The 27324-nt window shown below is 47.4% G+C and overlaps 3 protein-coding genes across 3 annotated transcripts in view; 1 reads left to right on the top strand and 2 right to left on the bottom strand.

Annotated features, from left to right (window-relative positions):
• Positions 1-888: 888 nt before the first annotated feature.
• On the bottom strand, positions 889-2492 carry LOC130592815 (transcription factor SOX-17-like). Its single transcript, XM_057397389.1, has 2 exons — positions 2124-2492; positions 889-1798 (listed from the first exon to the last, which is right to left on the bottom strand). Exons 1-2 carry the CDS (start codon positions 2419-2421, stop codon positions 891-893), a joined length of 1206 nt encoding a protein of 401 aa, XP_057253372.1. The 5' UTR covers positions 2422-2492; the 3' UTR covers positions 889-890.
• A 7569-nt stretch (positions 2493-10061) lies between these two features.
• Positions 10062-11688, bottom strand: LOC130592814 (transcription factor SOX-17-like). The gene is made up of 2 exons (XM_057397387.1): positions 11297-11688; positions 10062-10971 (listed from the first exon to the last, which is right to left on the bottom strand). The coding sequence occupies exons 1-2, from the start codon at positions 11592-11594 to the stop codon at positions 10064-10066; spliced, it is 1206 nt and encodes a 401-aa protein (XP_057253370.1). The 5' UTR covers positions 11595-11688; the 3' UTR covers positions 10062-10063.
• A 2525-nt stretch (positions 11689-14213) lies between these two features.
• The window catches only part of ATP6V1H (ATPase H+ transporting V1 subunit H), a 286404-nt gene continuing 273293 nt past the window's right edge, over positions 14214-27324 (top strand). The window contains exon 1 of the mRNA XM_057397784.1: positions 14214-14224. The gene's annotated coding sequence lies outside the window, so the exon portion shown is untranslated. The remainder of the gene's footprint in view (positions 14225-27324) is intronic.

Genomic DNA, 27324 nt, shown 5'->3' with positions numbered 1-27324 from the left:
AAGACAATGTAATGCTAGGTGAAGGTAGGTGGCAGAAAGTAAAAGGGTTTATAAATACAATAACAATGCTCTTTGTGAATCATTTGAGCCCAACATAAATCACTGTTTAAAGCAAAACCACCTTCATGTCTACAAGAGTGCAAATCCAGTTGGCTTCCAGGCACAATTTAAAAGCAGCCTCTGAAACTTACCTAGCTTCTTCTGTTAGAGACTACAGTTTCAGACAGCAGGTTTTCCCCAGTACATTAATGGCAGCTGCAAATTCCAGCTGGCACTTATAAAAGGGGAAAAAAAATACAAAACCCGCAGCTAGGTACAGTTCTGTACTCCAAGAGACAGACAGCTGCACAAGTCTAGCCATTCAGTTATGAAATACAGCCACACCTGGGAACAAACTTTTTAGGAGCTGGAGACCATTTTAAAGCCACTGTCATGCTGAAAGAAACTGTCACACAGTATCTGCGTTCACTTTACTTCACCTTCGGGCATGACTGATTTAACTGTAGATTAGTCTCCTTAAAAGTCAAGCAGCCAAGAAGAATGACATATAAAAGCTGTACATAAATTTATTTTTCCTGAAGTACAAAATATATATATATAAATATAGTTTAAAACAGCTAATAAAGCCGTGTTCTGGGCAAATAAGTAACAATGCTGATGTTGCAACAATGAAGACCATTTGGGCATGGAGGTAAAAAAAAAGGTGAACATGTCGGCACATCAGTCCAGTTTGAACCACGCTTTAATCTTCATGACAGTAATGTACTTCCGCCCAAAGAGGGATTGTGAAACTGTCCCGAGAAGATTCAAATAAATTACATAAATAGGAGCGGGGCTGGGGGCCCACCCGCAAGTCCAAGCCAAGAAGAGCCGTGTTCCCGAGGAGGCCCTCACACGTCGGGGTAGCCGCAGTAGTACACGGCGGTGCTGGCGTCCGACACGGCCGAGGAGACGGGCCCCACGCTCTCGGCCACGTCGTGTCCGGCGAAGGTCAGCCCCAGCTCGGGCTTGCAGGCGAAGTGCAGGTACTGCTCGAACTCGGTGCGGTCCACCTCGCCCAGCAGCTCCTCCGGCGGCAGCTGCTCCAGCTGCTCCCGGCACGGCGCTGCCTCGGGCGGCGGCGACGGCTGCCCGACGGCCCCCGGCGGCAACGGGCCGCGCCCCGGGCCCGGCGGCTGGCACGCCTGCCCGTAGTAGGCGTGCAACGGCGCCGGGCAGCCCAGCAGCCCCTGCAGCCCCTGCAGCGCGGGGCCTGGGCCCAGCGCCTCGCCGGAAGGCAGGTGCCGGCGCAGCGCCGCGCCCGCCGGACTCTCGCTCGCCGCCGCCGAGTACTCGCCCGCCGCCGCCGGGTGCGGGGCGAAGCCGTAGGGCACCAGCGCGCACTCCTCCTGCAGCCCCGCCGCCAGGAACGGCGCTTCGCTCTCCACCGTGTCCAGCGGCGACGGGTCCGGCGTCGGCAGGCTGTACCCGTCGAAGCCGGCGCCCAGCGGCGGACAGTCCCGGTAGTGGCCCACGCCCGACACCGCGTAGCCCTGCTCGCCGTAGGGCAGGCTCAGGCCCTCCACGCACATCCTGCCGCTGCTGCCGCCTGCCTCGGTGCTCAGCCCGGGCCCCGCCGGCTCCGCCAGGCCGTGCTGCAGGAAGCCGCTCTCCACCCGCTTCAGGCGCTTCACCTGTTTCCGCCGCCGCGGCCGGTACTTGTAGTTGGGGTGGTCCTGCATGTGCTGCACCCGCAGCCGCTCCGCCTCCTCCACGAACGGGCGCTTCTCCGACAGCGACAGCGCCTTCCACGATTTACCTGCGCACACGACCACCGTCAGACCGGCCGCACACGGGCGGGACTCCGCGCCCGGCCCCGACGGCGCCGCCGTCTCGTCCGCAGCCCGGCCCAGAGCCCCGGGCGGGCGCCGGCTTCGAGCTCTCGAACCCGCCCCGCGGGACCCCGGCATATCGGGAACTCCGCACACCTGGAACCCCGGCACAACGGGAGCTCCCGGATCCGCCCTCAGTCCGTGCCCCGACACCCACCCGAGTCCCCCATTTCATGAACCCGCCCGCCGCATTCTACTACCCGCCAGTATCCCGAGCCCCCATCCTCGCCTGCCGGCACCCCTCGCGCTCACCCAGCATCTTGCTGAGCTCGGCGTTGTGCAGGTCCGGGTTCTGCTGCGCCAGCCGCTTGCGCTCGTCCTTCGCCCACACCATGAAGGCATTCATGGGCCGCCGGATCCGCGCCTCGCTCTTGCTCCGGCCGCCCGACGCCCCTGACGCCGCCGCCTCGCCCTTCGCCTTCGCCTCGCCCAGCGGGCTCAGCGACTCTGCCCACGGGCATGGGCCCACGGCCGGCATCATAACGGGCAACGAGCACCGCCCCTGAGCCTGGTCCTCGCTGCTGGCGTAGCCCGCATCGGGGCTGCTCATGTCTGGCTGCGCCGCCGGGGCCGAGAGCTCCGGTGGGGGAAGCTGGTGCTCTCGTCGCTCGGGCCCCGCTCGCTGCTGGCAGCCGCTGTCGCCCGGCCCTATTTGAGCGGCGACGAGGCCAATGGGGCCTCGGGGGCGGTGGCGCGGCGCCGAGCAGTGGCGGCGGCTCCCCCTGCGGTGAGGGGCGGCCCCGGGCTCCTCCCGACGCGGCCGGCACCTGGAGCCGTCTGGGGTCCCCCTCGCCCTTACCCCCATCCTCTCCGAGCGTAGCACCGCGCACGGGGAAGGTTCTCTCCCCACCCGACTGTCACTGTCGATGCCCGCGGCATCCCCTCTGCTCTTTCTGCCGGTGTGGCTCGCCTCCTTGGCCAGCTGGTTCCCTTGAAACGCGGTGTGTTCAAAATCAAGCCAACCCTTAGTTCATTGGAACATTTAGAAAGGTTGTGAAGGCGATACTGTATAGTTTTCTTTAAAAAGATGTGGCTTTGGGTTTGATTTTGAAAATTATTTTCCTTACTGTCTGCCTGCTGTCATTGCGAACGTGGTCCTGAGAAGTGGGACACTCAACGGAAAACACCATTGAATGTGTATTTGATGTTGTTTTCCATCGTGCCAATTACACTATTTCTCACCGTACGTCTGGGAAAGTGTTTTATTAGGGCCACATTCCATGCAGTTTGCATGCCTAGATTTGTCCATGAACGAGCAGCCGAGCGACCGGCGGCCTTGGCAAGACCAGTGTGACCTCGCTGGGCCGTTTTTCAGTCCAAAGCTCAGAACATCGGTGCCTTTATCCATGCAATTACTGCTTGTTAATTAAATAGTCGGGGTGGGCAGTTACGCGGAGGATTGGGAAGAAATACTGAATAGCTCGTGTACACAATAAACCGACACTGGTATTATTGAAGGCATCGTACAGTTTCTTGCTCGGTCGTGTGTGGATTGAAGTTGAGACAAAATAGTTTCAGGTTAATTCTTAAGGGAAGATCAGCGCTGACGTGAATTATACAGACTTTCGGCTTCCCTGGGGAGCGCGGAACTCGGAGAGCCGATATAAATGCCTGCGGGCCGGGAAAGGGTGGGGGAGGGTTAAATACTGGAGAAACGATCGACCAGCCATTTAACGATAATCATAACGGCGATAACGTTGTCAGCCTGAGTTCGGACAGAACGTAGATTAACATTTATATTTAAACGCCTGAAACTGCTGGGAGAAATGTCTTCTCCGCTCTAGTTTTTAACACTCAGGCACAAAGGATGACTTGTATTCTTTAAATACTCATTTTAAACTTCCCCAGTGAAAAACCAGGCAACCGTTCCGTTCACTGCTGTAACTGGGAGTCGATTTTTAGGGAAAACTCTGACAACCTCAAGGGCGGGATCAGAGTTGAGGTCAGGATCAGCCTCACCGCTCCTCATCGCTTTTAGCGGACTGCCTTCAAGCCCGGAGCCACACCGCTGCTCTTGGCGGCTGCCTCCGCCTTCCGTGCCCGCCGCTGCACCCTCTGTCCCAGCTGTTCGGTAGCGGCACCTAAGGGCTATCGCGGGGCTTGGTCACCAAGAGCGAACCAGCCCTGTTAATCGTGGAGCGGCCGTCCGCTGTCCCTTTGAGGAGCGCTCTGGAGAGACTGGGCAGGACACCCGCAACCCACCGCCCACCCCTCACCACCACCCCCCCCCCCCCCCCAGCATTCTGGGGCTTCCCTTCGGCGGACACAAAATGTCTCAGTCAATTAGGTTAAATGAGCGCTGGCCGGGTCACGGCACAGTCCGGGAAGCGACTTTATCCCGCTATGTGAACTGCGTCAAGCGATTCCCTCACGGTATGTCAAAACTCGACAGTGTGAGCTGCTAGGGCTTGTCCCGTAAAGCGGCTCCACGGTGCATCGTCGCCACCGGCACCTCCACCGAGCAGGTACGGGTAATTTCCGAGAGCCAAAAATATAATCACAGAATGGTTTGGTTTGGAAGGGACCTTAAAGATCATCTAGTTCCAACTATGGACAGGGACACCTACACCTGCCATTAGACCAGGTTGCTCAAAGCCCAGTCCAGCCTGGCCTGGAGAACTGTCAGGGATGGGGCAGCCACAGCTTCTCTGAGCAACTTGTTCCAGTGTCTCATCACCCTCATAGCGAAGAATTTCTTCCTAATATCTAATCTGAATCTACCTCTTTCAGATTAAAGCCATTTCCTCTTGTCCTAAAAACTACATGCCCGTGAAAAAAGTCCTTCTCCAGATTTCCTGTAGTTCCACTTTAGGGGACATAAGCTGCTCTGAAGTCTCCCCAGAGCCTTCTCTTTTCCAGGCTGGACAAGCCCAACTCTCGGCCTCTTCACAAGAAAGGTGCTCCAGACCTCTCTCTGATCATCTTTGTGGACCTCCTCTGGACCTCCTCAAGTAGATCCAGAGGTTTCAAATACAGATTCAGCAGCATAAAGGAAGGACATTAGGAGAGGTGGCGGATAAATCACCTACTCCTCAAAACAAAGTTTCAGAAACAATATAAGGGTGTAATTGCACCCGTTCCTCAGCCGTGGGACGCCAGAAGCGGCTGGGAACAGGGCCGTGCGGGGTGGGGAGCGGATCATGTGGTCTGTGCTGGCAGCTCCGGGGCGGGCAGTTCCGCGCCCCTCGGGGCACGCACAGGAAACAGGTAACTCGTCTTCTCCCTCATGTAACCTGTCCTTTTACAGGGTAGAAACTGCTTGTTCCCTACAGCGTAGGAATAGCTTAAATTTCTTTTCTTTTTGTCTTTGGAAGATGTGGGCTTTGGTTTTGGTTTTGTTTCTGGTTTTGGTTGTTGTTTGGCTGTTTGGGGTTTGTTGTGTTGTGTTTTTTTGTTGGTTTGTTCTGTTTTTTTTTTTTAATCCCAAAATAGGGGATATATTCAGCAGCAGCCAAGCTAGAGAGAAGTCACTCAGCGGTCAACAGGAACAAGGAAAATTACACAGCATTTGCTCTGGAGCAGTATTTGCATTTAGTTGAAATCTCCTTGTGCCACAGACCTCCTGTGAGCTTCTGAGTCAATCGTTCTGGGTAAAATACTGTCGTGGTTTAAACCCAGTCAGACAACTCGTTCACTCACTTCCCCCCTTCTTTCCCTCCCCCTACTCCCAGAGGGATGGAGAGGAGAATCGAAAAGAATGCAACTCCCGCGGGTTGGGATAAGAACAGTTTAGTAACTAAGGTATAACACAAATCACTGCTGCTACCACCAGTAATAACAATGATAAAGGAAATAACAAGGGAAGAGAATACAACACCTCACCACCAGCCAAACGATAACTCCCCCAGCCCAACCAAGCTCCGACCGATACCTCCTCCAACCCTGCAGTCTCCCAGCCCTTCTGGGTAACTCCCAGTTACATCCTGGGCATGACGTGCTGTGGTATGGAATACCTCTTTGGTCAGTTTGGGTCAGGTGTCCTGTCTGCTTCCTCCTGGCTTCCCCTCCTCCCTGGCAGAGCATGAGGCTCACAAGGTCCTTGGCCAAACCAAAACATCCTTGTTATCAGCTCTGTTCCCAAGCCAAAAGTCAAAACACTTCACTGCACCAGCTACCAAGAAGGAGAAAAATGACTGCTACTGCTGAACCCAGGACAAATACATACAGTTAGAGTATCATCTGTGAGGGTGGTGAGACACTGGGACAGATTCCCCAGAGAAGCTGTGGCTGCCCCATCCCTGGCAGTGTTCAAGGACAGACTGAATGGGGCTTTGAGCAACCTCGTCTAATGTAAGGGGTTCCTGCTCATGTCACGGGGGTTGGAGCTAGATGATCTTCAAGGTCCCTTCCAGCACAAACTGTCCTGTGATTCTATGATTCCATGATAAAAGAGTATCAGTTGTCAAGAAGCCTTGATGGACCAGCACACTGCATTAGATGAGGAATCAGATGCCATATTTAAGAGGTTCTGTTAAAAGAGAAGGTGAAAGAAACTGTCGCCTTCTTGCAGATGGGAAGCTGCAGCAGAGAAATAGAGCTCTGATCTTGCAGTCATTTAATTAGTGAACACATTAATTGCCTATTTAACGTTAAGTAAATGTGAGTATGTACATCCTGGATTTCACAGCCCTGTCTGTAACACGTTACTTGGCACAGCAGCACCGTGGTGGTAACCCACTGTTGAGCCCCAATGCACACCACTGCCTCAGTACAGACCTCAAGGGGAGGCCATCAGCGGTCCCCCTGAGCGATTTGTTCCAAAATAACACGTAAATAAGTAAAACATCTCTATAAAGAGAAATTCTGCAGCCTATGGATTGCTCTTTTTCTAGTTTGAAAAGCACGCAACTACCAGAAACAAACAACGGACATAAATCTGCCCAAAGCTAATGCTGTTTTCTCAGAGCCCAGCACCGCCGCTTCCTGACATTTGCAGTACCAGCTACCCTCCGTTAGTGAGTGAGGGCTCATTCTCACCACCTGACTTCTCGCTGCCGGCTGCCCCGTGTAGATGAATCCTGAACTGGTTTTAGTTCAGCGCCTTTGAAGTCTCTTTCTGTCAGCTGAGGCCTACTGACTTTTCTACCGACAAACCTAAGGAAGAAAGGGAACACACACACAAAAAGGAAAAGGAAAAAGAAAATGAGAAAGAAAACAAATAGGAAAAGGAGTCCAGCTGCAGTGTGACACCCACGTAAGGAGCTTGTTGGAAAAAATGGAGATACGAGTACGGACACCTTGCAACACGAGGAACTGCTAACACAGGGACTCAAAAAAACTGAGCTGGACACCGTTTAGGCCCGGGGAGCTGCAGGGAAAGAGCACTCCCTGTCCCTGGGGAAAGGGGCCTGAGGAGCTGCCTTGCTAACGTGTAACTGGAGAGCGGCTGTGCTGCCAAGGCTGGAGAGGCGTTTGAAGGTGTCATCCCCTGTTTGTGGTTTACTTTTGGGAGTCAACCAGAACTGCTAAACGCAGAGCAGATGCGGTTCCGGGGAGCGGTGCGGTTCCGGGACAGCAGCAGCAGAGCCCGGCCCTGCACAGGGGGCGGCAGTGAGGGAGCCGCGGGGCACTTTGCTTCTCCTCTCCCACTTGCAGCCTTCTTCCGCCTCCTGCCGGGGGAAGCAACCGCTTCCCCCGCGCCAACACCGGAGCCGAACCCTGGGAAAGAGGTCATCAGTCGGGTTTGGGTCCTTCTCTTAATACCCAGTTATCAGAGGCATTCAGGGGACGTGCGGAAGGTTTGATGTTTTCAGAAGGGCTGCAGGGCAGATTTGGGTGAACATCATCTAGAATGTCAAGACACGCCCTATGGAAAAACAGGCCTGGGACGGAGCTTCAGAAAAATTTGCTTCGTATGTATTGGCAGTGCATAAGCCTGCCGCATTTTAGACGTGCAATGGAAGGCTCAGGGAAGAAGGGAGTTCTTCTCACGGGAAGGACTACACTTTTGGATACACGCAGGAATTAGATTTCAATCTGCAAAAGCTCTGGGCAAAGGGTTGTTGTAAGATCTACCTATGCAATACAAACCGATTGGCACCCAGGACTGCTATGGTATTTTCCAAACCTATGCATTTATTTAACACTATTTATTGCCAGTCACTTCAGGTACTATCATTAATCAAAGGCAAGTAGAAGGCTTTCGACCTTTGTCATGAGCCCGCTGACAGTTACAAGTTCTCCGCAGCTTCCAGTTGTCCAGCAAGTTGGGATGAAGAAGAAAGGAGAGGAGCAAAACCTGCACCTAAGTGAAAAACGACAAGAAATGGTGGCCAAACTTATCAAAAGCATGGTAATGATTGATTCCCAACACCAACTAAAGTGATTTTCCTTCAGAAAATCGTGTGTGGGAAAGGCAAAACGAATTTAATTCAATCCTGTAGGTTAAAAGCATATGATAAAGGGAAAATTCACCCAGCATGAAACATAATTTCTCATGCGTATTTCTTTACTGGATTTACATGCCTGTGTTTAGGAGCACCTTTTCCAAATTTAACGTATCTAGCAGACATCTAATGCCCTTGCCCTGAGGTACCATCTCATTCAGGAACACATCTGTTTTCTGGAGTATACATCGAGGAATAAAGACAGTGGCAGGGTGGGTATTTAAGCTGTACCTTCTGGAATTGAAAGCTGTTTGAGAAGCTAGAGGCTAGATTTAACAGAACACTAAGGGTCTGAATTCATTTTAATTCAAGACTACTAAAAGTATGCAGTTGCCAGCGAGGCAATGCTTGAATTTCACTGAGCGAGGCAGTCGTCATCTGGGGCTGTGGGCACTGTTTCATCCGTCACCAGTGCAAACATCAGCTTCTTTAAAGTGATCTGGAAGCGTCCCCAGCTGAATTTCCCTTTCTTGTGGAAGACCGGTTAATCAGTGGGCAAGTCTGCCACTTCGGGCCTGGCCCCCTCCTCCCAGGACTCAGCTCCACAACTTTATCTGAGGAAGCAAACGACCCAGATAACTGCTCCGTCCGATTTCAGTAATGAACAGCACGAATTTATCATTCCAACACCACAGCTGGAGTCGGTCCTGACACTAAAATCTTGCCCCCTCCTTGTCCCCTCTCTCTGCCACGGAAGTTTAACTGCAGGACGCATATTTGTCAACCCCAAAGATGTTTCTATTTATAGTCGTGATGAAGCAGTTTGAAGGATTACTTTAGGAAGGTAAAGGTAAGACTCTCTGAGGTGCGGCTGAAGGAGCCGCTGCGGGAGGTTCCCGAGGGGGCTGCCCCTGCCCAGCATCCCCCTTCAGAGACTCGTGTCGAAATTTTTCACCTGCTTTTAGCACCGATTTACTGCTGTCGTTCCCGCACAGCGGGGGTGTGCTACCCCCACGGCCAGCCTGCTCCAGGCAGCTCCCCGGACACGGCACACAGGTTCGCCGGGGAGGTGCTTGAATGACCGGGAGCTTCGCTGCCCATTTCAGCGAGGAGCTCTTCTTGATGGCATACCGTATGTCCACGGTTACATTAAAAACAGACCCAAACTTTAACCTACTTCGGTAAGATCATTTTTACAGTTTTTACTCCTCAGCTACAAAATAGGTCGCCCTTTTTATTAATTTTTAAATTAATTCATATTAATCAACAATCTGAGAAACCACCAAATAAAGAACAGCGTGGAGTAGACACTTTCTGAGCCCTTAAAGTTTTGTTTGTCATTCGAGCAAGAGAGACAGAAGAAGATTGTCTACAGAGAGGATGACAGGATGGAATGCTTACGGCAAGGGACATTAGCAAAAGTAGTTTAAAAAGCAACAGTGATCGACCACAAAGTACGATAACACCCCTTGGAGGAGATATCAGCAACCAGTTTTATTATTTCCCTTTTATTTGTAAAAGTGCAAAATTATTCTGTACAAATCCAACATATAAAACCCAAACCCAGCATTCTGTACAACATTACAATAGCATGTGGATCTCTAACAAGATCTCCGACTCTGTATTCCACGTGTGTTACTAACATCATGATTCCACAGCAGGAACAGTTTGACATGTCACTGTCGGACGGTAGTGGTAAAACCTGCACCACCTGGACAGCGAAACGGCGAGTCGCCTTTTAAACCTCGAGCAGGTCACGGATACCCTGTCAGTTCTCAAGATTCAAATAAATTACATAAATAGGAGCGGGGCTGGGGGCCCACCCGCAAGTCCAAGCCAAGAAGAGCCGTGTTCCCGAGGAGGCCCTCACACGTCGGGGTAGCCGCAGTAGTACACGGCGGTGCTGGCGTCCGACACGGCCGAGGAGACGGGCCCCACGCTCTCGGCCACGTCGTGTCCGGCGAAGGTCAGCCCCAGCTCGGGCTTGCAGGCGAAGTGCAGGTACTGCTCGAACTCGGTGCGGTCCACCTCGCCCAGCAGCTCCTCCGGCGGCAGCTGCTCCAGCTGCTCCCGGCACGGCGCTGCCTCGGGCGGCGGCGACGGCTGCCCGACGGCCCCCGGCGGCAACGGGCCGCGCCCCGGGCCCGGCGGCTGGCACGCCTGCCCGTAGTAGGCGTGCAACGGCGCCGGGCAGCCCAGCAGCCCCTGCAGCCCCTGCAGCGCGGGGCCCGGGCCCAGCACCTCGCCGGAAGGCAGGTGCCGGCGCAGCGCCGCGCCCGCCGGACTCTCGCTCGCCGCCGCCGAGTACTCGCCCGCCGCCGCCGGGTGCGGGGCGAAGCCGTAGGGCACCAGCGCGCACTCCTCCTGCAGCCCCGCCGCCAGGAACGGCGCTTCGCTCTCCACCGTGTCCAGCGGCGACGGGTCCGGCGTCGGCAGGCTGTACCCGTCGAAGCCGGCGCCCAGCGGCGGACAGTCCCGGTAGTGGCCCACGCCCGACACCGCGTAGCCCTGCTCGCCGTAGGGCAGGCTCAGGCCCTCCACGCACATCCTGCCGCTGCTGCCGCCTGCCTCGGTGCTCAGCCCGGGCCCCGCCGGCTCCGCCAGGCCGTGCTGCAGGAAGCCGCTCTCCACCCGCTTCAGGCGCTTCACCTGTTTCCGCCGCCGCGGCCGGTACTTGTAGTTGGGGTGGTCCTGCATGTGCTGCACCCGCAGCCGCTCCGCCTCCTCCACGAACGGGCGCTTCTCCGACAGCGACAGCGCCTTCCACGATTTACCTGCGCACACGACCACCGTCAGACCGGCCGCACACGGGCGGGACTCCGCGCCCGGCCCCGACGGCGCCGCCGTCTCGTCCGCAGCCCGGCCCAGAGCCCCGGGCGGGCGCCGGCTTCGAGCTCTCGAACCCGCCCCGCGGGACCCCGGCATATCGGGAACTCCGCACACCTGGAACCCCGGCACAACGGGAGCTCCCGGATCCGCCCTCAGTCCGTGCCCCGACACCCACCCGAGTCCCCCATTTCATGAACCCGCCCGCCGCATTCTACTACCCGCCAGTATCCCGAGCCCCCATCCTCGCCTGCCGGCACCCCTCGCGCTCACCCAGCATCTTGCTGAGCTCGGCGTTGTGCAGGTCCGGGTTCTGCTGCGCCAGCCGCTTGCGCTCGTCCTTCGCCCACACCATGAAGGCATTCATGGGCCGCCGGATCCGCGCCTCGCTCTTGCTCCGGCCGCCCGACGCCCCTGACGCCGCCGCCTCGCCCTTCGCCTTCGCCTCGCCCAGCGGGCTCAGCGACTCTGCCCACGGGCATGGGCCCACGGCCGGCATCATAACGGGCAACGAGCACCGCCCCTGAGCCTGATCCTCGCTGCTGGCGTAGCCCGCATCGGGGCTGCTCATGTCTGGCTGCGCCGCCGGGGCCGAGAGCTCCGGTGGGGGAAGCGGCTACTCTCGTCGCTCGGGCCCCGCTCGCTGCTGGCAGCCGCTGTCGCCCGGCCCTATTTGAGCGGCGACGCGGCCAATGGGGCCTCGGGGGGTGGGGACACCGGGCGGTGGCGGCGTCTCCCCCTGCGGTGCGGGGCAGCCCCGGGGCTCCTCCCGACGCGGCCGGCACCTGAGCAGGTCGAGTGTCTCTGTGCCCAGTACTGCCCCCTTCCCCGTGGAACTGTGAGGGGGGTCTTTCGGGTGAATGGATAGTGCATTCGTAAACGGCGCTCGGAGTTCATTCCCGCTCCCATGGTGGCAGCAGAGAATGGCCCGCCGAGGTCCTGCGCTACCGGCATGTCTTCAGGTAGATATCCACCGGTTACCTGCCCAACCAGAAAAGGAGAACCCTGACCAAGGGGAACGTGACAACGGTGGAAGGTTCAGACTGCTTCCATCAGGAGCCAGATACCCTGTAACTCCCGGAGTGATACAGGCGGCTCAGTTGGTGGGCCGGCTTGGAAAGAGACTGCGGAAGAATAAGAGCAGCCATCACCCTGCAGCCTCCTGCCGTCTGGTGTCACCTTAACGAATTTCACCCCTAAAGCTCTAAAATATGGAATTCTAAAAGGGTGGGGTACTATATCCACCGTAAAGCCTATAAAATACATCCGATCTCACTTCTTCATACTTCGTAATAAAGTTACTCAGTATCTGCCAAAAGTGCAAATATTTACTGTGTGTAGGGTAAACTGACCTGATTATTTTTTACGTGGGCTTTGCTGCAGGCGTTGCTTGCTGCATTGACTTCTTCAGGAGCTCTCATTTGCCCACCTAAACAAACTTTAAACACAAACAGAGCTTGAAAAGAGTCCTTCACTTCAGAATAAACACAAATTCTATCTCGCTACCATTTATGTTATTTTTTTCCGCACACAAATAAATGCAAAATACGGCGTTTTCACGGGCGCTGTTTAATATTTGCACTGTTATGTGGTGCTATTAAATGCATCGATGCTTATTTGAGAAAGAGCCGAGCTTTAAACTGAAGATCAAAGCGGTTTATTTGGTTAAGGACACCTTTGTTTGGGTGGCCACTTCGATCAAATAAACCAAGATTGTAAGGATCCTAGCTGAAATGAAATGAATGAAAACAGTATCACCATTCACTTACTGTAACATTGAAAATGCCGGTTTGGGCAGAGTAAAACCCGCTCCTTTACATTTGAGAGCCAGTCAAGTGTATTCCCAATATATCCTAAATATTCTAAATGTTTTTCAGTTTTCTATGAAGAAGAAAACCTCAGCGACTATCGGTACCTGCGCAAGATAAACATCGGGAGGACAACTACGGCGGCACTTGTGCATTCACACTTTCTGCTTCCCCCTGTTTGTTAGAGATTATAATATATACAATCTATATATTTCCAACCTAATGGTAACCCTGTATTTATCCTTGTTGCGACAAGTCGAAACCGTTGCCAAAATTCTGGTAGCTGCCTAAAATCAAGCAAAGAGCAGCTTTTAGTGTTATTTCCCCCTTCCCCCGTCGAAGGGGAAACGAGAGGCAGCGATCGCAGAGCTCTGCTTTTCTTCTGTCAGATGCTATGAAAAGCAGCGGAGGCGAAAACAATGTTTCTACACATATGGATGTATAAATTGACCTCATACAAGTATTTAACTATCCCATTCTTGCAAAAGTATAATGCGTTCAAAACCGACTGTGAAAGAAACTCATCTGGACGTGTTCCGCTTGCAAACCGACCGTCAACACAGAGCTGTCAAAAATAACCAGGAATGCTTTTTAGGATTTTTTTTTTTTTCTATTAGTTTTCAGTCCCTCGCCTTTGGGGGGCCTCAGGGCACCCCTTATGCTGGTGCGCCAGTGATTTTGATTTATGGCTGAGGCAGTGATATTTCCCGACCCGACGTACCGGGACGCAGAGCCCCAGGGTATGACACACACGGCCGGTATCCAGAGAAAACGCTAAATTTACCAGAATTCGAACCGCGTCTGAGATGAACTCCCACAGGATGACAGTGTGTGTGTTTTTCCCTCCTGAGACCAGAACACTCAGTTGAGGGGGAAAGTGGGATAACTCCCAAGCGAAACAAAACCTCAGAGGGTCACAACGCACTGCCCGGGAGAGCCTCGTCCCTTTCCCAGCTCCCGCCGTGTCACTGACCTGGCCAAAACCGGCTGCCCTGAATTTTTTCAACCTTTTATTTCTTGTTAAAACGCCAAACTGTCCCTTTCACTCTACTGAGCAGGAACATTCTCGGCAGGCAAGGGAACAAATCCTGCAAGAGCTAGTACTGGAAAAGTTCAGCGGGTTAAGGGACCGCTTGCAAACACGGTTTACAGCAGTTTGGGGGCTGTCACTTCCAGCATAAAAGAAAATGTTTTTCTATATAATGAACACGAGGCAGTAAACTAAGCAAACTGCCCTGACTTTGTTCGGCAGATTTGTGCAAACCGTTTCTACAGCTCATTGATCTGGGATCAAAGAAAGAAAGGTGTGTTTTGAATCGAAGCCGAGAAAGTAAAAGCTCCCTCTTTTGTACAGAAAATGTGGGCAGTTTGTGACCCTTTCAGTGCCCCTGGCGTCATAAGTAGATGATCTCACATATTTTCTCGATTTCTGTTTTGACTCTTTAGGGATTCTTGAATTGTAACATTAAAACACCCCTCACAGCACTGGCTCCCACTGTGGTTGCGCTCTCCACTTCCACCGCTCTTCCCTAAAGCGTTTACTGAAGAGCTTCGTCTGACACTCCCGAAACCTTCGTGGTCGCACGACTCCCGGGGTCATTCGTGAACTTTCCCAACCTAACAATGCCGCCGGGAGTTCATCCTCCTGATTTATTGACCTTTTAAACCCGGCGGGGCACGGCGCGGGGATCCTCCGGCCAGAGATGTGTTTCTATTTCAGGTCGGCTGCGGCCCGCGGTGTTGGAAGTGGTGCTCCCGGCGTTATCAGAGCCGACCACAAATGCCACATGAAAAGCAGCAAACATCCGGAGGGCTTCCTGCAAACCAAGCAGTTTCTCAAGACAAGAGCCTCCCCCCCCCCTTTAAAAAAAAAAAAAAACCCACGTGTGTTTAAAGGCAACACGCTTTGCCTCTTTAAAGTAGCTCAAAAACACTAAATGAAACCAGCCCAGCCCGATAACGCTGCACAGGGGAAGAGATCCCCCGAATGAAGGCATGAAGGCTTGCCGAGAGTTAGGAAAGTGTGTGTACCACCGAGGTCCTCGTCAGGAATGACTCTACAGCCAAGTAATAGTCCCCAGTTAAATAGTTGCTGCTTCTCATGAGTTAGTTTTATCTGCAAATTGCATTCTATCAAACGGACCCAAAACCCCAAACCAGAAAAAACTCGCCGCTCACAACCAGAGCGGGAACGCTGCCGTGGAAACCCGTACATCGCCAGGGCTGGGCGGCTGCTGGGTGAGACAACACCCCGGGGCAGCCGTCGACCCCGCACAACGCGGTACCTGCAGCTTTGCGCGGCTGCGCTGCGGAAGCTGCTGTCTCCCCGCGTGTTAGGGCAGAAGGGCGTTTCCCACTCCTAGGTAAGAGCGCTTTTGCCTCCCGATGGACACGAGTGGGGTTCCCCCAACGCCGAACCACCCGCTCCGGGCAGCAGATTGGAGGCGAGACGGCCCCTGCGCTGCAGCCGGCGGGCTTGCGGCCGGGGCAGGCAGGGCAGGACTTCCCTGGGGGTCTGACAGCTGTCCCGCAGCCCTCTCTGGGCCGCCTGGGCGAACTTCGGAACCGATCGGACTGGAGGCACTGAGATGCCGTTCATTTATCCGCAGAGGGGCTCCGTCTCAAGCAGACACCCCGGGGTCGGTGCAGGGACTGCAGTGCTGTCCCTTTAGCGGTCAGAGCCGAGCACACGGGACGTTGCAGAGTCCTGGACCACCTTCCCATTCTCCTATCCTTTTTTCTCTGTGGTAGGAAATACTTTATACATATACAAATACAAAAACGACATCTTGACATCTGTCATTCTTCCAAGTACATAGGGGCACGTACCATGTGTCACGGCACTGAAAGACAGTCAGAAAATTTCCTTGTCTGAAGGAAATGGCTTTTCTGTGAAGTTACTGAGGTTTTGCACCTCTGCTGAACCCTGGCAGTGCCCAGTATATGGAGCTGAGGTACTGGGGAGGAAAGAACCTCCACCGTGCCTGCTCCTAGGAAGGAGTTAACTCTGACGCCGCCGGGACTGCTTGGGCTTTGGTTTGGCTTTCATTCGGCTGCAACGGTTTCCCTACATCAGTCTGAAAACATAAATCATATGTATGGGAATCAACGGGAAATGGCATGTTTAACTCACACGAGTGCGAGGTACTTCTGTAATATCTATTCCAGTTAGACAGTACGTGGACCCAAACAAATTCTGATAAAATCAACGGCAAATGCTTCTCAGTTTAAATTACATTGAAAGGAAGCCTAGAAATAGCACTTTCCTCAAACCGCTAAGAACACAACCTAGATCTGAGTCTCATCACACGTTACACTCATAAATGCTCCTTTAACATAAAGATTAATTATTGATCACAGACCTGTTTCATTTTCCTCTGTAATATGAAATTCCAACAATTTGATTACACAAGGATATTCTGATTTCGGTACCCCTCAGTTTAAGAATTAGTCACGAAGGACCACAAAGCAGTCCAATAGCCAGAGCGAAATAAACCCCCCAATACTGAATTTCCAAGAACAGAAATTCTGTTAGCTTCCATACTTAAGCACAAAGAAGTTAAAAAAAAAAAAAAAAAAAAAAAAGAAGAAAAAGAAAAACCTGCTTTATACAATGCTGGAGCCACTCCAAAAGATCAGGGATCTGAACTAAACAATTTGGCCTAGCCTCTCCTTATACTTATGCTGGTTTTATGTCAGCAGAGCTACTGCAGAGTTGTGCTAATATAAGATTTATTCTGACATGCTAAACGCTAAAGTGACAGCTCAGCAAAGGACAAGTCACGTAACTGTACTGTTAAAAAGCTGACCCTAGTTACACTGGAGTGAAAAAGATTTTTTCATTGGCATCATTCAGCTTCCAGAATATCCTTAACAAGTCCAGAAGAATGAATATCGAAAGATAATCTCTAGGAGGTAGGCTCTGCTACCATATATAACACTACTTCAGTCTTGTAATGTGTATCTGTATATTGCTCTTTTTAGTAGGCAGCAATATTTCTCAGCAATTTCAAAGTGTAAAGTTCTTGGTCTTTAGCCAGAATTAAGCTGTTATGTTAGACAAATGAGAAACTAGCTCAGCCTCGAGCTGGGCAGTTACTGCTCCAGCATGCCAATTCGTTAGGGTCACAGAAGAGATGAGCTAGGATTTTAGCAGGTGGAAATAATCCTACACTAGCAGTTTAACAGAAGTTAGTGATACTAACAAAACTATTAAATGACTAAATCCATACGTCAGTGGCTTGCCATCTGCAGTTCTGATGAAGCAGCAGTGTTGAACAAGTAAGATCAAAGAGTAATTAAGAATAGATTTAAATCTTCAGCAGCACTAAAGCTGAATAAATAAAACCTTCCAAGATGGACAATATGATACATTTATTTTGAAATATATTGCCAACCCCTGAAATTAGACAGTGGTAATGTTGTTTAAAAATACTTGTTCTGTTACATCACCTAAAAGGGCATTTGCTATAACCAAAAGATATGAGCACAAAGTTTGATGCTGGTTTTGCCAATCAAAACATCAAATTGTTTAAAGCTGTCATTTGAAAATTTGCCCAGTGGAAATGCTCTGGATTTCCACTGTATCTTTGCATCTTTGCAGTTGCATTCTGTGATTGAGTGCACTACAACTTTTGATATCTGACAATTACCTAGATAAATAGACTACAAAAAGGAAAAATCAGGCAGTTGGGAGCTTTGAGAAATGAACTTGGTTTCATTTCCTGATGGCTGCAGCTGTGTGGTTTTCCCATATTTATTTTCCTTGAGTACTCTTAATGCATAAAGTGATTTTTAATTTTTATATTAATTATTTTAATATTAATGTATGATTTTAATATAAATTAATGTTCCAGCGATGTTCCATTGAAACATTAAATAAAGTTGCAGCTTGTAAAAAAACACCTGCACATCTTCCAAATCCAAAGCAGCAAATCTGATCCTGTTTCTAACCCATTTTACCAAACTTGCACCATTTTCAGTGGCAGACATCTGCTTGCTTTATAGGGCACAATGAAGTCTACAGTTTCTCTGCCTAGAACCCATTAATATTGAAGATTCTGAACACCTTTGACTACCACTGAGCCATGAGAGAGAAAGGAAGAGCCCCTCATGGGATCATGTCTGACACACCTGGCAACTAAATGTGAAAGACAACTAAGCTGCAGAAAGCTCCAAGCTAGGTTGAACAATGCAGGTTCATTTGGTTTTTTTTTTTTGATCCAGTCGTTATTACTTGGGCTTGAGGTATGTTTAGAATTATCTAGCTGCAGTTCAGCGGTCACACTTATTTTCTGTTTGAATCAAACCTAAGACTGAAAGTCCCCCTTCCTCCTGCTTTGTCCCCTTAACATCACCTTTTTATCTTCACAACAGCCTTTGGAGGGTATTTACTGAAAGGATGAGAGAGCACTTATCACACAGAACTGAAAACTTAAAAAAAAAAAAAACCAGACCCAGGAATTTCAATAAACTTACACCGTAGATAGATCAAGAACTAGAGATCCTCACTCCTACTGCAAACAACCTGTAAGATCTAAGACGATTTCTACCCAGCTGTCTCCAGTTTACCAGTCCCATTAAGACAGGACGTCTGTTTAATGGGGGTCTAGATTTAAATGTGAGAACATTCAATTTAGAAACCTTGCTTCAATGGCAAACTTAATGACCTTCTCAGCTTATAAAAATTCAGTCAAATTTTAGGAGACTGTTTAGTAGTACCCAGATGTACCATGTTGACAGCTCTCTACCATTAAAGTCTGGAGATACCTGAATTAATGAAGCAAAATGGATGACTACAGAGCTTTAATTTCTGGGTTTACATGTTTACAAATATAAGTGTTACAAAATCAAAGCATATTCATGGGTTGTTTTTTATCAGACCTGAATCCTGCAAAAAATACATGTAGTATGTAGCTCAGCACAAGATAAACTGAAAAATGCCTAAGAAATATTAACCAGCTACACTGGTGATTTGCTAAGGCCAGAGCTGGAACTGAAGCACACCAAAATTATCTTACACAACTGCAGCCGGTCTCCTGCTTTCCCTCCTATTTAATGAAAAATGGCAAGATTTACAATTGCAAGCCCTATGCCACTTCAGGAAACAAACACAATGAATGAGTGCTGACGGTTGCTAGCAACACTTAAGGTGCCAGTGCATGTGGGTGTTCAAGTACTGCGGCAGTCCATTTAAAAATCAAATGTGAGCTAAGCCAAGCCAAACCACCGAGGTAGTTCAGTTGACAACCACTCAACCACTCACCAGAGGGAGCCCATTTTCCCCAAAAGCCAACATTTGCAGTACGGCCAACCTGCTACCTGCTGGGGCCTCAGAACTACCCCTCTAATAACTTTGCAGCTGCTGGGAGCAGTAACTACCAGCTAAGGGAGTCATGCAGACATACCATGAACAGGAAAGTACAGAGCTCTAAAGGATTTTGTAGCTGCTTGATTAATACTTTCTACAGTATGGAAGGTAATTTAATGAAGAAGATGCTGCCTTTCAAACGGAACATTTCAGAGGGAAGCCAGTCATATATCTGCAGCATGTCACTGACAGTTGTAGACTGTCACATTTTATGTTGTCCTAAGTAGCTTTCTCAACTCTGTTTGTTAGACTACATATGTGATATATTGCTGTTGAATACTTCAAGCTAGGTTCTTGCAAGAGAAGTATTACTTTTTCAATAGAAAAATAAACATTTTTCAAAGAAAGACACTTCTCACTTTCTCTTTCCTCAAGAGGAAGAGCCAGCCTTCTAATGCATTAGCAATTCTCACATATTCTTTAAAGACCAGCTGAAGAAACTAGAATAATCTAACTCACATTGCAACTAAGCACAGAAGAAAAAGCCTGATCTCACAGCTAACACTAGAACATGTCCTTTTCAGGAAGGACCTGCAGCTCCTTCCAGGGCCAGACTGTGTGTGCACGCTCACTGTTTGGAACAGGGCATATTATAGAGGCTTCTTGGCAGCTTCCAGAACCTGACAGAGCTGCAAAAGTTGCTTTTTGTTTTTGTTTTAATCTTAGGCCAGCTAAACAAAAGATCCGTTTAGCAGTAAAACCATGCTGCTGCCTATCTAAACAGGAAAACCTTGCTAGTGAAGATGAAGTTACATCAGCAAGCATGTGTTTCTGGCACTAAAAGATTACCTACTCTTGCATACCTCCTGCTATCTGTCCTTTTTTCCCTTCAATGTCCTGAAATATTCTGAAGTTGCTACTTTTGCTTTTAGTGTCTTCCTTGTTCTTTACATGTCTGTTTCTTAATTCCCAATTAATAGATTTCCTCTGCATTTTCCTTTCTGCAGATAATCCTAGCCAGCAGTCAGTAGATGCCACAGCACAGATCTGACCTTCTGGTAAGTAAACATAGAGCCCCACTGACTATCTTCTTTCTATAAAAAGTAAATCTACCTGTTCTATCACTTTTTGTTGGGGGTGTATAGGTTTTTAAATCTCCCTTTTCCAACAATGCAGCCACACATTTTTTGGCCACTTGAGTCAATAGCAAAATCCAAGCAACAAAGTTCTGATCTGGTGTACATAAGTTGTTAATTAATAGTTGTATGAATTATTTTGAACTAACTCTCAGGATTTTCTTTGCATCCTGTAGCTTCAGAAACATTTTGAAGTACAGTCAGCTCATTTGTACTTAAATATGTGGTTAAAGAACTAAGGCTGGATATATCATCTCTCTTTGCAAGGCTTCCATACTAACAGAGGCTTACTAGCCCATCAACTTTCCCTAAATAGATACTGAATCTTAACACAGCACTGGCTAGACACTAGCCTATCAGAACCTCACTTTACAGGAGCATGTTCAGAGATTAATCTGAACCTGGAACAAGTAGATAAGATAAAGTTACTCAGTTACTAAATTTTATACAGACATAAGTACGGAATCTGCAGAATCCCTTTGACAGATGCATACAGGGTTTATGTTTACATCTCAAGAAATCTCTTGCTGCTAAGCACAAAAAATGGTAAAATTAATCAATACATTTAATTAATGTATTTAATTACATTACATTAATGTATTTAATTACATTACATTAATACATTTAATTAATTAATTAATCAATACATTTTTTTTTTTTTTGCCACTAAACAGTTAAGTTACAGAACATTTGATAGGATGCTTATTGGTTTTATTTATGTGTTTACAAACCACAACCTCTTATGTCATTGGCCCAGCCTGAAATTTCAAGTTTCATGTTTTGAAGTTTCCTTAATTAAAAGCAGTTACTGCTGCACGTAGTTACTTGCAAGCAGTTAGCAAACATACATTGTCATTTTCTTATGCCAAGAAAAAGATAATTCAGTTATTTTTTTCTTTGCCAGAGATTTTCAATAAAAAACAAATTTAAGGAATCTGTATTTGAAAGCTAGTAGGTAGTGGTATGTGCTCTGAGGCTGTCCCAAACAGAAGCAGAAGATTACTTGCACAAACCTTGCAGAAATGCTTTCACAGTTAATTACTTGTACTTGCACACATTGAGTTTATTGGATTAAAATCATAGTGATGAGAAGAGGTATATGATACATTTCTTATTGTAGTACTACCATCAAAACCTAATAATGTGCAACAGTGACTGATTAGATAGCAGGAATGGCACTGCTTGAAAAAAACCTCAAATAACATGCAATACTGATGTATATGGTTGCAAAGATGTATACTTATTTAGGATTAAAAACTCAATTATTATAAAGCTTAGGGACACAGACTGCTTATTATTGCCAACTTTTACAAAGTACAGATTATTTTTAACACATTATTATTACCCACATAAAAAGAGTTTATAGGTTCACATATATTTAATGTGATTTCATCCACAGAATAGCCATACATTAAGTTCATAGTTTATATAGGTGTAGGTCAAAATCTATCCCACAATACTGAATGAAGAGGTGAGTAGACTTATCTGTATCACAGAATTTGATAGCAAATATTATAAATAAATTACTTTTTCAGCTCTGTAATTGTCATTGATATATCTTAGTAAAGAAGTTAGTTAAATACATTTCTACAGAAAAGGTTTAAATGATAATGTGATTTAAATACATTATATGGCACCAGAAGTAATTTGGATGTATCACTGGGAAGATCACAAAGTGTTCAAGGTTACGTTTTAAATTTCTAGCCAGAATCAATAAATCTATCCTGGTTACTTTACAAGCATGATGCATTCACTAGGGAAACTTTTCTTTCAAGAACCAATTATTACCTTCTCCACTGTTAAAAATAATTAAAAAATGGCTAACCATCTGGAATCCCAGCAAGAGGTTTGGAGGCAAGGTTAATAGTGTTCACACACTTTTCCAGAAACTAAAAAAAAACCATTCAGAGTCAATTGTATAAATTCCACAGCAACATATTATTAAACCCTCAAATTTCTTAATCTGAAGTGATTAACCACCTCTTTGGATAAATCTAGGAGGAAGACCTCTGACCAGGCCTCAGTTCCATGGAATAACTGCATGTCTCAACAGAACTGTGGTCCAGCAAGGAAGAAGCTGAGAACTACCATTTCAGAAGATTCTGAAGGGTCTACATCTGAGAACACCAAGATCACAAAACTAGCTGCAGATTAACTCCTTTCTCACAAGCTGAAGTGGACAATATTTTGAACATCCACTTTAGCAAGAACTAAAGCAAGATTCTAAGGGGTGATTCGGAGAAAACTCCTTGAGAGTTCCTATGTGACTGCAACACTTGATGATTATTAGAAGTTGTGTTTATCAGGCCTCTACCTACTGCTCTTACCTAATAATTGAGGACATTTCCAAACCTCTTTTTTTTCATACCATTGCACCACAAAGGATATTTATATGCTATTTTTCATCCAACAATTGCTTCATAGACATATGTTAATATTGCTAACACTGTTCTGGACCTTTGGGAACTCAGGACAAACAGATGCCCTAACTAACCAGTCCAAAGTTGCATCAGAGCAGAAAAAGGCTGTGGATTGTGTGCCTCTCCCTTTCCCCTCTCCAGTTTTAAGCGCCTTTCCATGCTGAACCTAAAGGTACTGGTCTCAGACTCCCTTTCTGTCATGTTTCTACTAAAACTGGGAGAATCAGGGCATCATTAATTAAGGCTAGCAGATTTACCTTCGGTAGGATGACTAGTCAGGGATTAACAGACGAATTACAGCCAATTGGGAAAAGAGTGATCAATGGTACAAAAGAAAATTAGGAGTTAGGAACTCAAACCAAATTTAAACCTTCACTTCTACTGCACAATCTGTGAGGTATTCTGGAACTGCAGTTTAATTCTTTTTTAACCTTGATTACCTTTTTCCACACTGATCCTAGAAAACTGTAAAGTGGCAAATCACATAGATAGGACAAAAATGGCGATATCTGTATATAAATAAGCACTTACTCTTTAGTACATAATTACTATGTAATCAATACTACTGTACTTGATTGTTTTCATTATTTTCATGACAAAAAGTGCACTGCCAAGCTGAAGCTTGATTTTCATAGAATCATAGAATAGTTAGACCTGGAAAGGACCTTAAGATCATCTAGTTCCAACCCCCCTGCTGTGGGCAGGGACACCTTACGCTAAATCATATCACCCAAGGCCTCGTCCAACCTGGTCTTGAACACTGCCAGGGATGGAGCATTCACAACCTTCCTGGGCAACCCATTCCAGTGCCACACCACCCTAACAGGAAAGAATTTCCTTCTTATATCCAACCTGAACTTCCCCTGTTTAAGTTTTAACCCATTACCCCTTGTCCTATCACTACAGTCCCTAATGAAGAGTCCCTCTCCAGCATCCCTATAGGCGCCCTTCAGATACTGGAAGGCTGCTATGAGGTTTCCACGCAGCCTTCTCTTCTCCAGGCTGAACAGACCCAACTTTCTCAGCCTGTCTTCATACGGGAGGTGCACCAGGCCCCTGATCATCCTCGTGGCCCTCTTCTGGACTTGTTCCAACAGTTCCATGTCCTTTTAAGTTGAGGACACCAGAACTGCACACAATACTCCAAGTGAGGTCTCACAAGAGCAGAGCAGAGGGGCAGGATCACCTCCTTCGACCTGCTGGTCACACTCCTTTTGATGTAGCCCAGGATACAGTTGGCTTTCTGGGCTGCAAGCACACACTGAAGCCGGCTCATGTTCATTTTCTCATCAACCAACACCCCCAAGTCCTTCTCTGCAGGGCTGCTCTGAATCTCTTCTCTGCTCAGCCTGTAGCTGTGCCTGGGATTGCTCCAACCCAGGTGTAGGACCTTGCACTTGGCATGGTTAAACTTCATGAGGTTGGCATCAGCTCACTTCACAAGTGTGTCGAGGTCCCTCTGGATGGCATTCCTTCCCTCCAGCATATCAAAAGAACCACACAGCTTGGTGTCATCGGCAAACTTGCTGAGGGCACACGCAATCCCACTGTCCATGTCACCAACAAAGATGTTGAACAGGACCAGTGCCAACACCAATCCGTGAGGGACACCACTCGTTACTGGTCTCCAGCCGGACATTGAGCCATTGACCACAACTCTTTGCGTGCGGCCATCCAGCCAGTTCTTTATCCACCGAGTGGTCCATCATTCAAATTGATGTCTCTCCCATTTAGAGACAAGGATGTCATGTGGGACAGTGTTGAACGCTTTGCACAAGTCCAGGTAGATGACATCAACTGCTCTACCCCTGTCCATCAGTTCCGTAGCCCCATCATAGAAGACCACCAGATTGGTCAGGCAGGATTTCCCCTTAGTGAAGCCATACTGGCTGTCACCAAGCACCTTGTTGATTTTCATGTGCCTTAGCATGCCTTCCAGGAGAATCTGCTCCAAGATTTTGCCAGGCACAGAGGTGAGACTGACTGGTCTGTAATTATCCAGGTCATCCATTTTCCCCTTGTTGAAAATGGAGGTTATATTTCCCTTTTTCCAGTCATCGGGAACTTCACCTGACTGCCATGATTTTTCAAATATGATGGCCAGTGGCTTCACAACTTCATTTGCCCGCTCCTTCAGGACCCGCGGATGGATCTCATCAGGACCCATGGACTTGTGCACATATTTTAAACAAGTGCCAACAGCTCTGACTACAAGAAAAACAAACTAGAAAATAATGAATTTTCAACTGATTCTGCTAATGGATAAGTGAATAAATCAGATGTAATTATTACCGTTATAGATTCTGTTTGATGCCAAAACATATAAGATACAAAACTCTTAGGAAAAAAAACAACATTTAAAATATTGAAAAATTAATTTTACAAGGAAACACTAAAACTTGGATAATAGAAACAATCTTGGCCATTTGGTAAGAAAACATTTTTACCTGTTTATAAAAATAAAACAATTGATATTGCTGACTTGGTATAGCTGAAATTTGAATTTGGATTATTTCTTTTGACCTTTTGTCATTTTGTTTCCACAGTGATTCCATACAGACTGATTTCAGGCTCTTCACTTAGGGATTTGAGATAGTTTATTAAAGATAAGTATGAAGACTCCCATGGGAAAAAAAAGAACCTTTTTTTATTTTGCATTTTTAAACTCTGGGTTGTGCCACTTGCGAATTATTAAACTAGAGCTATAACCCCCTCGAGCAACATCTCCATTTTTGTGATAAGGATTCCTTTGTATACAATTTACATAGAAGTTTTGATATAATTCAGGGTAAAGTCCTCTATAAATATGTATAGTCATTAGAGACACACATGCTGCTTGCATTAAGTTTCACAGATATATTAGTAAAACTTACCCAGCTAAAAAAACCCCAACACAGTAATGTTTTCATAAGTATTTACTTTGTAAAATGAAAATCAGAGATTGTTTATCAACAGTTCACTATCAGAATGGAAGGACAAATAACCTGGTGCTTTATAGAATCATAGTCTCGTAGAATAGGTAGGGTTGGAAAGCACCTTAAGATCATTTAGTTCCAAGCCCCCTGCCATGGGCAGGGATGCCTCACCCAAGATCATGTCACCCAAGGCTCTGTTCACATGGATCAACCAGTAAGAAAAATAAGGTTTTTACCAAGCTGACTGATAGAAGATCCCAGCAAATGAGGAAGGCATCAAGAAATTTCAAGAACAAGACTGTAATTAAAATTATCTTGAAAACTACACAAATGGCCTAAACAGAATAGGATAAAATTCAACATGGACAAATGCAAGGTATTTTAGTGAGATAGGAATAATCTATGTTAAAGGTGAGGAAATTAAAAGCAAGCAGCAGTACTGAAGAAAAAGATTTGGGGGGTAGGTGGCAATTTAAACACCAGTCAACAATGCCACTCTGCTGGGAGGAAAAGAAGAGAAACCCCTCCTCACAACAGGCTATGTAGATATGTATGTTCTCTACAGCCTGTGAAGTAGCCTTTCTTTTCTTCTAGGAGGAGGCAAAATGACATTCTTCATGTTCCTAGATGGCTGGTGCAGTTTAGACTTATATCCATAGAGGACAGGACAGAAAATCATGACATATTTAAACTTCATTAAGGAAAATTTAGCTTTAACAGTAAGAAAAATAGTCTAAAGAAGGTGAAGATACCAAAGTGTTAGAATATGTTGCTTATGGGGAACACAAAACACTTTAGTTTTTATAAATAGAGACCAAATAAGTTTCAAAAACAGGCTGGCAAACATCTGTTACAAATGGCAAACCTACAATTGATCAGGTCACAGAATCATGGCATGTTTGAGGCTGGATGGGACCTCTGGAGGGCATCTGGTCCAAACCTCCTGCTCAAGCAGGGACACCTAGACGCAGTTGCCCAGGACCATGTCCAAATGGCTCTTGAATATCTCCATAGATGGAGACTCCACAACCTCTCTGGTCAACCTGTGAGAGGGCAGAATAGTCAGCCCTTGAAGTTCTTTCTATCCTTAGTTTTCTAAATGTTAATGAAAAATTATGATAATTTTTAGATTTGACTCTAAATGTTATTTTTATTTCAGTCCACATTTAAATCCTTGTTTTAACATTTCATTTTCATAGTATGGCATTGTTCATTTAGAAATTGGTATTCAGAAACAGCAGAGAAGACAAATCATGTCCCGTGTTACACTGAGCCCTCAACAATACTTAATAATCCTTATCAAGTAGATCCTTAAAACAGTGAATTCACCACGCTAACCTTAAAGTTTCTTCCATGGAATAAAAAAAAAAAAAAGTGTTTCTAAAATAAAATTCAATAATTAAAATTCAATAAATAAATCTTATACCCAGGAACTATGCAAAGATGTAATCTCTCAGCAGTGTTCCCTTTGAGAAAAAGTTAAAATTCTGCAATTCTGATTTTACATTATGCACTCAGATTACGCTAATTCCTCACAGTTTTATTTTCAACCTCATGCATAAAGTACATTAGTCCTATTGGTCAGTCTTGCAATGAAGAGAAGGCAGGTGTGCCAGTCATTTTAGATATCAAATGAGCTATTTAGTATTTCCAGTGAACAGGACAGAACAAATCTTCTGCATACACATGTTAACAAATTGCTCACAAAATGT

The sequence above is a fragment of the Pezoporus wallicus genome, unplaced genomic scaffold (genome assembly GCF_028554395.1).
Source record: "Pezoporus wallicus isolate ANWC-B61680 ecotype Strahan unplaced genomic scaffold, APGP_CSIRO_Pwel_v1 contig_227, whole genome shotgun sequence".
Taxonomy (NCBI): Eukaryota; Metazoa; Chordata; class Aves; order Psittaciformes; family Psittacidae; genus Pezoporus; species Pezoporus wallicus.
Note: the sequence above shows the minus strand (reverse complement) of the source record. Positions and strands in the feature narration are given on the sequence as shown.